Source organism: Budorcas taxicolor, chromosome X, assembly GCF_023091745.1.
Source record: "Budorcas taxicolor isolate Tak-1 chromosome X, Takin1.1, whole genome shotgun sequence".
Taxonomy (NCBI): Eukaryota; Metazoa; Chordata; class Mammalia; order Artiodactyla; family Bovidae; genus Budorcas; species Budorcas taxicolor.
Window position 1 is genome coordinate 41,856,924 of NC_068935.1, and position 16,538 is coordinate 41,873,461.

Genomic DNA, 16,538 nt, shown 5'->3' on the forward strand with positions numbered 1-16,538 from the left:
CACGATGTTATATGTCAATTATACTCAATAAAACTGGAAAAAGTAAAATAAAATTTTAAATTGAAGGAAGCACTATTCTAGATGGTTTTGGCAGATTTAGCATATCCTGTACATACTTTAAAGGTGAAACTGTAATGTAATATTTAATAATTTTTTTAATGCTGGAAAGCATGCCCCTGCTTTCTCTCTTTCATGCATGCACACTATCTCCCTGTGAACAAAATACATTTGCCCTATCCCAATATTCCTTAAAGTCTCAACCCAATACAGACTCAACTCTAAGTCCAAAAATCTCATTAATCATCTTAGCTGAAAAGTTCCAAATCTCATCATCTCAATCAAGTACTAGTGAGACATTGCACATGGTCCATTCTAGGTCAGAATTTCCCCTCTGTCTGTGTGGCTGTGAAACTAGAAAGCGAGTTTTCTGCTCCCAAAATTCCATGGTGAAATGCGTAGGATAAAACTTACAGACTCCCTACACTGGAGTTAAACAGCTGGTTCAAAAGCTGGAACAGAATACTTCACTTATTCACGCAATAAAAAGTCATTGCCTAAGATGTGCCAGGCACTGTTCTAGAAGCAGAAGATACAGTGGTGAGTGGGGCAGATAAGACCCTACCCTTATGGAAGTGCTATAAACAAGCTTTTACACTGCCTGCCTTCTCTGTATCTGCTCTGACCAGCAAGGGCACAAGAGTGCTAAGGTGGAGAGAAAAAGTGGTATCGAGTGCCTGCCAGCCAGACAGCCTCAGCGAAAAGGTCAGGTCAGCTCAGCTCATTGTCAGCAGACGTTTGAGTAAAATGAACAAGCAGGGCCCTATACTTTATAAAGTGTATAAAGTTCTTGAAGCCCATTCTAGGGAAACAGCAGAAACTATAAGTAGCTGCCATAATTAGAAAGACATAGGAGTTGGTAACAAATGGGAAACTGTGTTTTAAGGAGGTTGGAGAAGGCGAACAGTCACCGCTTCCCTCGGGATCCCCCCCCTGCTCTTTGTGAGGCTGTCACGAAACACAGTCGTCTCTCCAACACATCTAAGCACCCACGGTGGCAGCTGAAGAAAAACCACTATAATCTCTCTCACGCTTTCTCACAGTTTTGGTAATTTTTGAGGCTTCGGTGAATGGATGACGCTCAACATTCAACAGCCAAGGAGCCACTTTTAATTGGAATCCTGAATAAAAAAGTGTGTAACAAATTGATTAAAAAGTAATAGTTAACACATTCACCAGGGACTCGAAATACTCTATTGTGAGAACTTCTACTTCAGGTTCAATGAAATACCAGAATTAAAAATAATTTTTTTTTCTGTGAGACCTGAGTTAGGTACTGGTCTGCTGTGAGGTCACACATGCTACCTTCACTCTTGAAGCCCGAACCAATGCACGCTCCAGCCTCCCTATGTCCTGGCTAACAGCCAGAAGATGACTGGCTCGACTAGGTACAGAGCAGTTTTCATCCCCTGAACTGTGTGGAAAGGAAGGTAAATGATTTTTAGTAGAAAGCTTTGCATCTTTGCCTCGTGAACCTGAGCAAGCTTCACTGAACTCTTTGCTTCCAATTTCTGATGTCCAAGCCACCCTTCATGCTCCTCGTGGAGTTAACATCATAAAACACTGATCTGACCTCGTCACTCTGGCTCCAGCCCCTGCACTAGCTCAGGGAATATTGGTTTATTAAACAGGTAGTATTGGTTTATTAAAAAGTCACGTGGAATAGTGAAATTTACAATCCCCAAAGAGTTCTTCTGAACCTTTAAAGAAAATAGATAGTATTTCTTTAGCTACTTACTTGCATGGCCCCCCACCCCAACTTCCACTGCTAACAGAGGGAAATTCAGATTCTCTATACTATTCATGACCCTCCCAAATTTTGCAGTATACCATCTTTTCAGTCTCATCTCTCACTACTTACATCCTCTTCCACTCTGGCTATCAATGCACTTTTATGTCTTTGTGCCACGTTTCTCTGCCAGGAAGATCCTTCCCACCAACCTCTATCTGTCAAAATTCTCCTCATCTTTCAAAGCCATAAAGGCTTAAAGGCTACCTATTTTTGAAGTCTTGAAATTAATCCTTCCCTTCTCTGGGTGAGCAGAGTACTTGGTTTATATTTGTCTAGTGACACTTACACTATGCATTGGATTATAGTTATGTAGGTATGTTTTCATCACCCTCCTTGAAAGCAAGAATTGTGCTTAAACTTATTCCTATATCCTTGTCCACAGCCCCTACCTCCAGTACATAGAGCTGCTCAATAGTGAACAAATGAATTCAAATGATAATGATACACATGTATGTGAGAAGTCTATACAAGGAGGAGGAATTCTCTATATCTTAACAACAGAGCCCACCAGACTCAGCATTGCACTTAAGGTGTGCATTCAATAAATAAGTGCTAAATGAACAGTGAGGAGATATATATATATATATATAAAATATAAATTATATATATGTTTTACTTTTTTTCCTGATTGAGTTTCATTTTGAAAAGGAGTCATAGCAGCAATCATGGTTTAACTGATTTCCAAGAACAACAGATAAGAACAAAGACTGTTCATCCAAGTAGAAGCTTAGACCTGAGCTCCCTCTCAGCCTCTTACAATAAAACCTGTAGCTTTAACAATAATTGGTACTGTGGGATATCAGATTGCAATTATTGATCAACCAATTTGCTACACTAGCCGGGGGAATGACATTCTGTAAAATAGAAACTAGCAATAAGAAAACTGCTCCCTACAGGGACACCCTTATCATATATTTGGGTCTGGCGAACAAAGGCAACAGCGCCACTGGATTCTGGTCTGGAGATCCTTCAACTGCCTTCAAGAATCCATATGCAGCTATAACAAACTGCCTCTAGCTTGGCTTAATCTTTTGTACCAGCCCATTAATGAGTCTGGATTCCTTCCCCATTTTCCATGGTATCCCAGGCAGGGATAAAGGCTCAGGCAGCAGGGGGCAGCTCTCTTTTTGCCTGACAACAAGTGGCGGCTGGTCCCAGCGTGTATCTAACAAATTCCATGGTTCTTAGATGGCAGAGCCCATGGAAGGGGTCTTGTCTGCCTTAGACTCTGCAATGCAAAATTGAGCTTTGGGAATCTGGGCCTAGGCAGTGTTCCTGGCATTTGTGACATCACCCCGACAGCTGAAAGTGATGATGTCTCAAGAAAGCTCAGTAACCCCAAGCCCTGTGAATTCTTTCTGCTCTGTCGGCATGTGAAATACACACACACACATTCATGAACATATTATATGCCACTCAAAATCATTCTAAATACCTCCTGTGAGACATCTGCCAATAAGGATAACATGTCAGCCGGGTTTTAAATATAGGAACTGCTCACCATCTTTAACCAGAGAGCAAGATGTTCAAAAGGAATGCAGATTAACTTGCCCTGAACTTTATAGCTCTGAAGTCTTTTCACTTGATACCATCCTTCCATGAAAGGTCCTGGTGGGGCTGAAGATTAAAATCGGACTTCTGGATCATGGTCTCTAAGTTATACTCTAAGGATAGCCTGCCTATTTATAGATCCTACACTTTAGGGCAGAGTTCAAACTTGGAAAAATCTGAGGAACTTAATTTAAACACACGCTCCTTCATATGTGTGTGTGTGTGTGTGTGTGTACATACACATATGAACATATTAATACATATGTATGTATATATAATTTTTAAATTTATCATCTTCATTTTCCATTCAGTTACCTTGAGCCAAACTGAACATTAGTTAAAAAATCTGTCAAGGAGCTAGACATATTTTTCCATGAATCTTTATGGTTGAGATAATTATATTTAAAATCATTTAAACAATAATTCAACCTAGAAAAGTTATAGTTTCTACATTCCAAAAACTGATAAACTGAGGCACAGTGAATCAAGTTACTTAAAAGGTTACCTGTGACTTTCCTTTATGTTAACTCTTCAGACTATCATAACATGAAGAAAAAGAGTAGCTATAATTTATTGCAAGGGTCCTCATCCTCCAGGCCACGGACCCATACCTCCCATCATATCAGTGGCAGCATTAGATTAGAAATAAAGTACTCATGGAGATGACCCTGGGGGATGGGATGGGGAGGGAGGTAGGAGGGGGGTTCTGGATGGGGAACCCATGTGCGCCCGTGGCTGAGTCATGTCGATGTATGGCAAAAACCACTACAATATTGTAATTAGCCTCCAATTAAAATAAATTAATTTTTTAAAAAGAAACAAAGTGCTCAGTAAATGCAATGCACTTGAATCATCTCAAAACCATTCCCCCGCAACCCCGCTCCATGGAAAATTGTCTTCCATGAAACCGGTCCCTGGTGGCAAAGAGGTTGGAGACCAATGATTTACTGTGCTACTACATGTATTATCTCTAACACTTCTATTAAATCTTCAAGATAGATTGCAGTATAGCTGTTTCACAGATTAGGGGACTTGAGGTACAATGAGGTTAACTAATTCGGCCATAAGCTAGGCAATCACAAAGTGACAGATCTGGGACTTAAACATAGATCTGCGTTCGGTTCTAAAGCCTTTGTACTTTCCCCCAAACTGGATTATATAGTGTTGTGGCCCTCCAATTTCTCATTATGACTCTAAGTCACATACCAGTAAGACTTTACAACGGAAACAGGTAGTATTGGTTTATTAAAAACTCATGTGGAATAGTGAACCTTACAATCCTCAAAGAGTTCTTCTGAACCTTTAAACAGGATAGATAGTATTTCTCTAGCTACTTACTTGCATGCTCTCCGTCCTCTACTCCAACACATACGTATATATTTACCTGCCTCCGTTCCCCCCACCCCCCAATAATGGCCACAACATCAAAACAGTGGCTAGATCATGTTTGTGAATCTTCATGTAGTACTTCCCATTTCTCCTTGAAACATTTCACCTTGCTAGTTTTCTCTGCCATTCTATCCTACTGAGCTATTTTGAGATCCTGATTGTGTTATCTAGGCATCGGCTAACCCCACCTAGCTTCATGCCATCACTAAATATTAGAAGTATGTCTTCTTTGTCTGTAGTAAGTCACTGGTAAAACTTTAGGCAGTAAAGGTCAAAGCAAATAGCTAAAAGCCTCTCTCCAGGCTAACACTGACACATTAAGAAAATACTCTTTAGGAATGATGCTGAATTAGCTACACATTCCCCAAACCATATGATTACTTAAGCCAACATTTTGTGTCACTTGTTTAAGAATGATCATAGGAATTTCTGTCAAACACTTTGCTGAAATCTAGGTATACCATATCTATATCACATGTACCCATAAGTAAGGGGAAGTGGTCTGATTTGTTCTGAGTGAGCCCAAAGTGGCTCCTAGTAACCATCACCATGGTATCTGGAAGCTCACAGTCTCCAAGATTCTGGTCTAGACTTCAGGGAAGATGTGATACCAGGTTCCCTGATGTGTGGTTTCCACAATCCAACTGCCCCTCCTTATTCAAGGTGAGGGTAAAACTTTGTGCCTGTCTCCAGTCTTTTGGCTCTTCTTCTGCTGTGATGACTCAAAATTTGCTAATAGTGATACCATGAGAATAACCAGAAGACTCTTCAGGTTATCATCAGATATAAACTGATCTGAACTTGGGCATCATTATCTAGGACTTATCACAACGGCAATTCTCTTAGCTGTTTTGGCCTTGTCAACTGCTTACCCATAGTGCAGTGGTGAGCTAGCAAGATATGGACTATGAAGTAAATAACACAGATCAACTAAACAAATAAGACCACCTTTAACTATATTAGGAAATTATCCAAGAAAATGAAGTACATATGAATAATAACACAATTTTTACTTTGAATATTAATTACAACTCTGCTGGAAATATTCCAATCAAAAATTGCTATGCAAAATTACCGTGGTTGCTATCTAAAGAAAGCATATAGTTAGGCACACAGAACTGACCCCATTATTATTACTTTACATTCACTAAATACTAACACTGAGCCTACACAGAATGTGGAAACATCCCTGGCCATATGTCAAATAAGCTTACAGTTGAAGGTTAGGTCTCAGTGTGTGTGTGTGTGTGCTAAGTCACTTCAGTCGTGTCTGACTCTGCGACCTATGGACTGCAACCCACCAGGCTCCTCTGTCCATGGGATTCTCCAGGCAAGGATACTGGAGTGGGTTGCCACGCCCTCCTCCACAGAATCTTCCCGACCCAGGGATTGAACCCATGTCTCTTAAGTCTCCTGCATTGGCAGGCTGGTTCTTTACCACTAATGCCACCTGGGAAGCCCTAGGTCTCAATAACCATGGGTATAAAGGAGTAAGGCCAAACTTTTGGTTGAGCCAATTAACACAGGGCTGCATCCTGGGGCAAACGTATCTGCTGTCTATTCAGAAGTTAGTTTTATTACCATTGAATTTTGTCAAAATCCTAATGACATGGGCAAGGAAAACTTTGTTTTGGTCTTTCAGCTTCAAAGAAGATACTTTTGTCTCACCAGTATGAGAATAACGGGCCTTCCAATGGGAATATCATTTCCAGTAGGAATAACGTCTCCACCAACCCATTCATACTTTCCATATTGTCTCCATTTTAACTAACAGTTCATTTTAGGAATGGCAGATGGAGATTGGAAGGCATTCTGTGACTGCCTTGTGTATTGTAGATACTTAGTACATTCACTGAGTGAATGCTCACATGAAGAAATGGCTTCATATGGGATTAAACCTTTAATATTAGCTTCAAGGGCACTCTGAGACTTTTTATTGTTTTAGCAGTTGAAGCCCTTTGTTTAAGTGAAATCTTATTTAGAAGACCCATATGTAAAGCAGATTTTAGACACTCTGGTTAAAATAGGAATGGGGGATGCAGAATTACCCCCACAGCACGTTTCCCACATCTCTGCTCTCCGTGGAACAGAATCTGAACACACCGCCTTGACAACTGAGCTAACTGGCACATAAGCCCACTGACTAATATGATGCTAATTTTGCCATTCTGGAAGGAGGGAGAAGCACTGGATAAATCATTATAGGGTACCCAGGAAGGTGGAGGAGTTGAGATACGAGCATGAGAGTGAACGGATGACTAATGACTAATCCTAAATGTGGACAGGAGCCCAAGTCAGATTGTGTGAGTGGGCATAAAACCACGAGCAATAGGTCCTGCTGACTCTGCCCGGTTTGGGTCCAGTGATCCCAGCAGAGAGCCCCCTGCCCTGGCCCTGAGCCCATGTGCAACCACCGCTCACTGGGTTTAATGAGGCAGAAGGCACTGAGGCGTGCTTGTTATGACCAAACACTAGTTAATAGATATGACAAGAGATAAATAATTAGCAAGTTCCTGTCTCTTGCTATGCCCATTTTTGTTCCAAAGATGAACTGCTTCAGTAGGGGCTTCTGCTGTGGTTGGGAGTTCTGTGTAAGAAAATGTGCTTGCGTGTCTACAAGCATGTTTTGCATTACACAAGAGCCTTTGGAAGCAGAGCAAAGGCACTACAAACTATCAATCTGTTTGTTTCCCAGGCCCAGTTTTGTCATTTACTAGCAGTGTGACTTTGGACAAGTCATTTCTCTCTCTAGGTTTTCATTTCCTCGTCTATAAAATCAAAGGGCTGGACCTTATGACCGAAACATCCCTGCCAACTGTAACAGTGCACTTACATAACCCTCTTCTGTAGCACAAAAACTGGTTAATATTGAATGTGAAAAGTACCTTAAATTAAATCAAAGTTCATAAATAAATTTAGGGTAACAAAGATTAACTTCTTTGAATGAACTGATCTATAAAGTACTGTGGAGAAGGCAATGGCACCCCACTCCAGTACTCTTGCCTGGAAAATCCCATGGACAGAGGAGCCTGGTAGGCTGCAGTCCATGGGGTGGCGAAGAGTCGGACACGACTGAGTGACTTCACTTCGACTTTTCACTGTCATGCATTGGAGAAGGAAATGGCAACCCACTCCAGTGTTCTTGCCTAGAGAATCCCAGGGATGGGGGAGCCTGGTTGGCTGCCGTCTATGGGGTCACACAGAGTCGGACACGACTGAAGCAACTTAGCAGCAGCAGCATAAAATACTGTATATGAGGGACTCTTCTGTATATGCCACTATGTTAGGTGCTATAGAAAACAGAGTTGTATGCATGATCTCAGACTTAAGGAGCTGACAATCCAGCGGCAGGATACATATATGTTCATAAATACATCAGGATAAAAGTTGTCTCTGAATTTCTGAATAGTATTTGAACATACATGCACCAATATACTGCTTATAATACAGGTTTACAGCGGTAGAGAGCAATCATTTGTAAGCATTTATTTTTGCTGTGTTGTATTTGGCCAGCAGGAAGATGTAAATAAGAGACTCTATGGATTTCATAGATATTTTGGAAATATATTTTGAACTTTGTAAACTCAATAGCCTTTATAGTTTGATAGAATTTCCTTTTCATATGTAGAACTTGTCTTTCCATAGCTAACACTTCCAATGCTGCTGCTGCTAAGTTGCTTCAGTCGTGTCCGACTCTGTGTGACACCATAGACGGCAGCCCACCAGGCTCCCCCATCCCTGGGATTCTCTAGGCAAGAACACTGGAGTGGGTTGCCATTTCTTCTCCAATGCATGCAAGTGAAAAGTGAAAGTGAAGTTGCTCAGTCGTGTCTGACTCTTAGCGACCCCATGGACTGCAGCCCACCAGGCTCCTCTGCTCATGGGATTTTCCAGGCAAGAGAACTGGAGTGGGGTGCCACTGCCTTCTCTGAACACTTCCAATACTTCTTACTAAAAAAACCTTATGAAAGAGTACAATACTGCAATGAAAAAAGATCATGTATTTCCTTTCACTGATAAGCCACAATCACCAGCAAATGTTGTTGCTATCAACATTTTGGCTTACCACTCTTGACTTATCTTCTGCTTTTGAATAATTTAACTTAATGGGCAAAGATTAAAATACATGACCCAATTTAAGTATCTTTAATCCTGTATCCTCTAAAAAAGCAAATAGTTCATTTTCAAGAAATTTAATATGAAATACTTGGGAATTCATCTTGGTACAGTATTAAACTGTACATAGTAATTAAGATATTAAAAACACATGCTCCCCAAAGCCACCAGACATTGTAATTATTTTTCAAGCTATTAAGCAAAATGACAGAAGATTTTTTAATGATAAATGTGTTTTGGAATGCATCAGCTAACTCCCTTTTACTTCATGAAATCATATTTAGCTCCACAGAGTCTAGGTCTGGTATTTGAAGACCAACTTGCATTGTTCTTTTATAACTCAGAAGTCATTCATTGGCTGTTGTTAACATGCCATTGTAGATGCTATGTCTTTCACACACACACACATTCTGACTCCATATGGAAATGGCAATTATTAGAGTTCTGCTACACTATTTGTATGTGAAGAAGTGTGAGAGACACTGGGACATAATTTCATTTGGAAAGGCCTTTTATTTAAATTTGACTCTCGAAAGGTTTCTCCTTTGGTTTAGAAATTTTAGATCAGTGTTACCTTTTCTAGCAACCACTGGAGTAGGCCAGCATTTTATGACTCTCACTGGTTTTATCGTGAGAAAAAAAGTTACTCAAAGAATTTTTGATCATGCTTGAGATTCATTTAAAGATTTTTAAAACTTACATGCTAAGGTATGCCCTGGGTACTTTTCTGACATGTAACAACTTTATTAATTAATTTATTAAACTTGCAACTTTCTATTTCAAAGTCAGTGCCTTTTCACGATACCAAAATAATCTGTCAGGCATCTTAAAAATACTTTTCATGTATTTATGAAGAGGGATGGAAGTGGAGACATTCCACTGTCTGCTTGACATTTAAAATTTTCTTTGGCCATTTAAAATCATTTTATGAGTTAGAGATAGCTAATAGAAAGTTTGTCTGCTGTCTATGTCACCAAGTGCCTCAGTTTCCACACCATACATAATTGTGGTCAGTTTTCCAGGGCTCTTCCCAGTGGACGCTTGGTAAACAACATGCTTACTCTTTCTCTGCTGCCGATTTTAGAGCTTCAGACCATAGACATTACTACATTAGGGACTTGGAAATCGTTAGACAAATTAAGGAGTTTCTGCTATTTGTACTTCTTTCTGCACATCCTTTTATATATGGATCACGCTAACCATAGCAAGGCATGCTGTGTCTTCAAAGACATAGAAGGAAAGAGCACGGAGACTGAAATCAGTCCCCCTGGATTCTAGCTCTAGTTTGACCACTTACTATATGAAGGTCACTTAGATGTCCAGTGCCCATAGGTTCTTCATCTGGTAAATCTAGGTAATAATGTCTGCTTCTCTGAGTCACTGTGAAGATCAGTTTATGTAATGTTCATGAAAGAGCTTTACAAACTGAATTGTGCAGCGCAAATTGATGGCAGAATTATTATCATTCATATGGAGTCACAAGGCTAACAAGATCTGAAGACAGATCACCTATCTGGTTCTGGAGGAGGGTGATAAATGCACAATGTTTTTGTAGTTTAATGTTTTCATGGCCTAATGAGAACAAGGCAGGAGAACAGAAGAATTGGGTAGGGGGAAGGGCAAGTTTAAGTTCCATCTGCCCAGGCTGGAAGACTGGTGGGAAGGGAAGAATCTCTGAAAAGATGAGAGGTTACAAAGTAGAAAGGGGTGACCTGGCAACAGGGTGTTTAAAAAAGAGTGGCAGGGCAGAGAATAAAGTCACAAGACTTGCTCACAAGAGGGTGCTGGGTTAAAGCCTGACCTTGAGCCACAAATCACTGAATCACACGGCTGGAAGGAATCTTAAGAGGCCATCTCGTCCACACCCCCACCATTCAGCAGGACATTTCAACCATCCCAAACAGATGAGACTATCCAACTTTGAATGAAAAGCTCTGACACCAAATGAGCAGGTATTGACTGCTCTGGCTTCAACTGTTTCTAACAGGCAGGAAAACAATTTCTGGAATTTCATTTGAACCCGAACTAAAACTGAGGGAAAATAATAAACAGCTAGGTTTTTCTTGGAAACAATAGCTTCTGTAGTAGTTTAAGGTTTGCAACATTAACGCTAACGACACAGCGACTCTTAGAAACTGTTACCAACAAACTGAGTTAGAGGACACATAGGTCACAGTGGCCTATGGGTAAGTGTATCATGATCATTCTTGGGATTTGTGGGGTCTTCTCTCCATGCAGGAGCCTTGAAGCAGGATATTAAGAAAAACACAATTTTTCTTTTAAAACAACATGGCCCAGCAAATTCCAGGACTGACACTGAGGACTTAAGAGTTCAATTCCTCTCCTAACACAAGACAATAAATCCTCACACACAAATTAGAAACCGAAAAGGAAATAAAAGGGTCCTCATTTCCAATCGTGGGAATGTTACACAAGAACTCTGGTTTGGAAGGAGGAAGGGAGGATATTCCACACCTGCAGGTCTTCCCAGGAAAGGGGCCCCGGGCCTGACCCTGAACACGTCCCCTCCAGGTTACATCGTGGGACTGTCAATACGGAAATAATGTTACGTTACTCCCTCAGTGAATATATTATTTCAAATCCTATCAACAGCAACCATAACTTGAAAGGAAGCAGCTGAGAATTTCCATGGAAGAAAGTGAAGAGGTCTTTGGGGATGTGCTCATAAACGGCCTAGCCACAGTCCATCTGGATGGACACACATGGGCATGCATGCATAGACAAAAGTAGCTCTGTACTTACAGTTGCGTATGTTGGAGCATCCTACTGTAGCTCAACAGTTGCAGCACCAAGCAAGGAGCTTAGGAAAATAACATACTCCTGGATTCTCCACTCACTTACACGTGAACTGAGGCAAGTTAACTTGATTCTACCTCCTCATCAGTATAACTTTAGGTCAATTGTAGCCAGGCATTCAGTGAATCCAGATGTTTGGCAGTGACTAGGAAACAACATCTGGATGATTGGTTGAATTTTCAACTGAACTTACTGGATGTTTTGGCAGCATGCCCACACAGCCCTTAATGGCTTTCTGCCTCAGTTTCCCTAGCTATAAAAAAAGGTACAAACATTATCACTTACCTCCCAGGAGGCAGTGAGGATGAAATAATACCCAAGGGTAACAATGAGTTCCTGAAAAGAATGATTCTTTGACAGTACTGTATCTTATACAATTCCAGGCTGGATATTTTTTTTCGTAATACGAGCAGTTAGACTTTTAGGACATAAAAGCACTTTGAAATATGGTTCAATGCTATACAAATACAACACATTATCATCATCATCATCCCATTCTTCATTATGACTTCCCTAAAGTGTCTCACTTTCAGATTGAACCATGGCCAAAATATGAATTTTACTGAAGGTCTGAAAGAAGATATGTTTTGGCCATGTAAAGCAATACAGATGAGACAAGAAAAAACCAGCATGGGTGTTTGGAGCCCAACCAATTTTAACAGCTCAACTTAAACAGGTAAAACTGGTCTATCAATGAGAATTAATTGGTTGCTCAATGGTATTTATAAAGGAACCAAAAATGTCCACACATATGTCCATGGCAAAGGTAGGAGAAAGTAATTATAATGGTGACCTTTCCGACACTGACAATATACACCTCCCTACCTATAAAGAGGCTTCATCTTTTGTGGCTGAAAGTTAGCAGGAAGAGAAAGAAGGAAACAACATGGGAGAGAAAGATGTATCAAAGGGATCTCTTTGATCCACCCAAAATTGGGGTGGCAGAATTAGACTGGGAAAAAGTATTAGAATACTGTTCTCTTTCAGACTCATGCAAGTCCTGACTACAGAGGACATCCTGACTATAGTAATCACCTTAACTGTGTCATGCACATGCAATTATGTGTGTGTGTGTGTGTGTGTGTGTGTGTGTATACATGCATATATATAAAATGTATAATTATACATACATTTTATATAATGGGATATGAATATAGATACATAGATATAATTTCTTATACTCACAATAACTTTGTAAGGAACTATTTTGCTAACTCTAAATACTACAGATGAGAAAACTAAAGCTCCGAGAGGTTGAATGATTTGTCCAAAGTTATATATCTAGTAAGACCCACAGTTGAATTGGGATCCACGTGGATTCAAAGCCCATGTTCTATTCACTATACGACATGGTCTCCCAGAGCATTAGTATTAAACACCCAAAGTCTTTACTGAGGGGCTTGCTATAAATAGTCACTTTTAGTGACTGCCAGATCATATGCTCTGATGCAGCTTTCCCTTTTTACAGGGTGGGGCTCCATCCACAGGTCTTTCCCTGATATTTCTTACGAAATCCTTCTCACAGTAGCCCAGCCCAACTCAGGCCTAAGCAAATCACCCCAAAACTGATGAGCAACAGCCCTGTCTAGCTCTTCTTCATTATTGGCTGCCTTTTCGTTGTATTTAAACATGTGTTTCTCCTCCAAGGAAGGTATGAAAACAGGCCAGACTCCTTTTGAATCCTCAAACTCCCTGGCACCTGGCTGAGCACATAGTAGGTATTCCTTCACGTCTGGTGACCAAAGACATCTGTTGACACTATTCTTCATTTAAAAGGAGGGGCACAGAGATGAAGGTTCTGGCCTTACCAGTGCTTGGATCTAACCAGTCGAGTGGAGTCACCCAGACACATTTGGTTTGAGATAATTTAGAAATAATTCAAAGAAACACTGCCTTTGTCCTCAGGTAAAGCACACCATCAGCAATGGGAGGTTTACACTGTGCTCTGTATTCTTCAGAGATGTGTTTTGAAACATCCTGTAAGTAACCAGGCTTTATAGAACTTAGTGAGGTTGTGAGTTCACCAAAAAGAAGGCTCTGTTATGCAAATACTGCCACTATTCTGTGCTCAGAAGCAGTAACAACTAATTATTAAGTGCTCACGGAGAGCAGAGCACTTTATTAGCCTCTGGAGGAATCTCACTCAAAAGCGTAGTAAATACTTTCACAATGCCATTCGCCATGAAATATGTCACTATTAGGAAGCCATTCCAAACATTTTTCCTAAAAACCATAAAGATTTCACTGCTAAACTTCACAGGAAAAGACAAAATCATGCCAATGTCATCCTACAGAAGCCTCTGTCCTTGCAGAAGGAGTTTAATTTCATTAAGTCCTTCCTCAGCTATGAATAGAAGTCAGTGGTGCCAGGGTCCTCCCACCCAGGGACCATAGGGTAGGAACACTGCCACTCTGGTATCTGGTGGCATTTTTGATGGCATTTTTTAAACTGTGGCCACAAAGCAATCACAAGCAGATGGTACAACTAACTTCTATTTGTGTCTCAGTTACTAAACTCCTGAGAAGAAAAACTGTGTGGAAGTCAAGGGAATCTGTGGGTGCTCTGTGCATGGCAGTGACTCAGAAATTGGCATGGGTGCAGTGAAGCTGGTCCTCTCGTATCTTGCTGGTGGCAGTGAAAGCTGTCACATCCCCATTGGACAGCAGTTTGGAAACACGCGGTAAAATGCTCATATCCTTTAACCCCATAACTCCAGTATGTTAACGAATTGATCTAAGATCAGGAGACAGCACTATGCAGGAGGTCGCTTTCTTTAACGGTAAACATCTGAAGCAGTCTGAATGCATAGCAAAAGCAAATTAATTATAATTAACACTCAAAGGAATCTCTCGGGGCCACAAAAGATGATTAGAATGCAGATTTGTGGCAACATGAAAAAGTGTTTCCAATAGAGTGTTAATTTTAAGAAGCAGAAATCACTAATATACTTCCAATTATGTAAAAAGCCTATGTGTGATTTTCTGAGCAAATCTTAAAAAAGAATACGTAAAAATGAAAACAGGATGGACTAGTGGGGTTGAGACAAATACTTTTCCTTCTGTTTTCCAAGCTTTCTCTTATGTTGCAGTATTTTCTTTATAATTTAAAAATGGGGTGAAAAACAAAGGTCAGAAGTCCTTTTTAGCAGAGAGACTCTGAAGAAAATGAACATGGCTGCCTTTCCAAAAGCCCAAGAATATAGTTTGAACACAGCATCATCCATTGCTCAATTTTTTTGCCATATCTGTTTTTGCTGGATACATACATACCTGGTTAATGTGCTTCAGTTTGTCAATAATTTGACTGACTACTGGCTCAGGGCCCTTCATTTTCAGCTCATGGAGGTTGAACTGATTTTTCATTCCATTCCTCGCTGCCTTTTGGCTGTATCTGGAAATATGAAGGTAAAGGAAAGGTTTGTCACAAGAGAGCCCCAAGCAAAGTGCAAGTTGACTGTATTTGGCACATGGTCGAGCCGACCACAAGCTACCTTTAGCCTTCCAGCCCGTGGGATGACTGCGTGGTACAAAGGTAGACTACTCCAGATAGAGTCTACTTGTACTGGAGAACATTCATTCAAAAGTCAACAAGTTTCATTCACCTCATTAGAACTGATTCAAATGTATTCTTTTTAATGGCTGAATAATATTCCATTGTGTATATGAAACTGGAGCCTACTGTACAGAGTGAAGTAAGCCAGAAAGAAAAACATCAATCCAGTATACTAATGCATATATATGGAATTTAGAAAGATGGTAACGATAACCCTGTATGTGAGACAGCAAAAAAGACACAGATGTATAGAACAGTCTTTTGGACTCTGTGGGACAGGGAGAGGGCGGGATGATATGGGAGAATGGCACTGAAACATGTAAATTATCATATGTGAAATGAATCACCAGTCCAGGTTCAATGCATGATACAGGGTGCTCGGGGCTGGTGCACTGGGATGACCCAGAGGGATGGGATGGGGAGAGAGGTGGGAGGGGAACACATGTACACCCGGGGCGGATTCATGTCAGTGTATGGCAAAACTAATACAATATTGTGAAGTTTTTTTTAAAAACTCAACAAGTGTTAATTCACCATTCCTTTTTTCTCAGTGTTGGGGATATAGCAATGAACAAGACAGAGACAAGGTCTCTGCCCTTATTTTGCCCTCCGTCTAGCGTAGAGTCCAGATGAGCACTAAGGGAGGTGCTGGGTCTTGGCCAGGGAATCACACAGGAGGGTCCTTAATTCTGAGTGTGCTTTCTATTCATCTGAAGGAAAAAGACTCTTACATGTTCTTTACTTCTTCCTCCTTCTCCACTTCCTCCTCCCATCGTTTCCTGTAAGTCTGGGCAGTCCAGCTCCTCCTGAAAAGGCTTTCCCAACCCATTTGCAGCATAAATTATACCTGCCAGCTTCTGTCTCTGTTCTCTACAGGGAGGCAGACCAGCAGCTCAAGGGAAGGTTTTAACGTGGTCCCCCAGGATAAGACATAGGTTTTTGCTTCAAGATAGAAGTTTCAAGCTATCTATGGACATCCTCACCAGCATGAGAAAGGGAGATATTTACAATCCTGGGCAATTCTGCCTTTCAGTGTGGGGCTTTATCAACTTCAACTGGAACAGTAATTCACTACTGAGGTGGTTTCTTTGCTGGCTTCATGGTTCCAGACCTCTGTGCATTTACTCATCTTTCAAAACAAGGCAAACAAACACAAAACAAAAACAAGAAACAGATTTCATTTTCTCCTCTTTATCTTTTCTCATGTAGAAAGACCAGAACACTGTCACCAAAGGGGGAAAAGGTTTGGATCTCTCTTTTTTT

The 16,538-nt window shown here is 40.7% G+C and overlaps 1 protein-coding gene across 1 annotated transcript in view; it reads right to left on the reverse strand.

Annotated features, from left to right (window-relative positions):
* Positions 1-16,538, reverse strand: part of GPC3 (glypican 3) — a 459,461-nt gene that overhangs the window by 104,904 nt on the left and 338,019 nt on the right. The window contains exon 6 of the mRNA XM_052663043.1: positions 14,993-15,113. Within this exon, the coding sequence (XP_052519003.1) occupies positions 14,993-15,113 (121 nt within the window). The remainder of the gene's footprint in view (positions 1-14,992; positions 15,114-16,538) is intronic.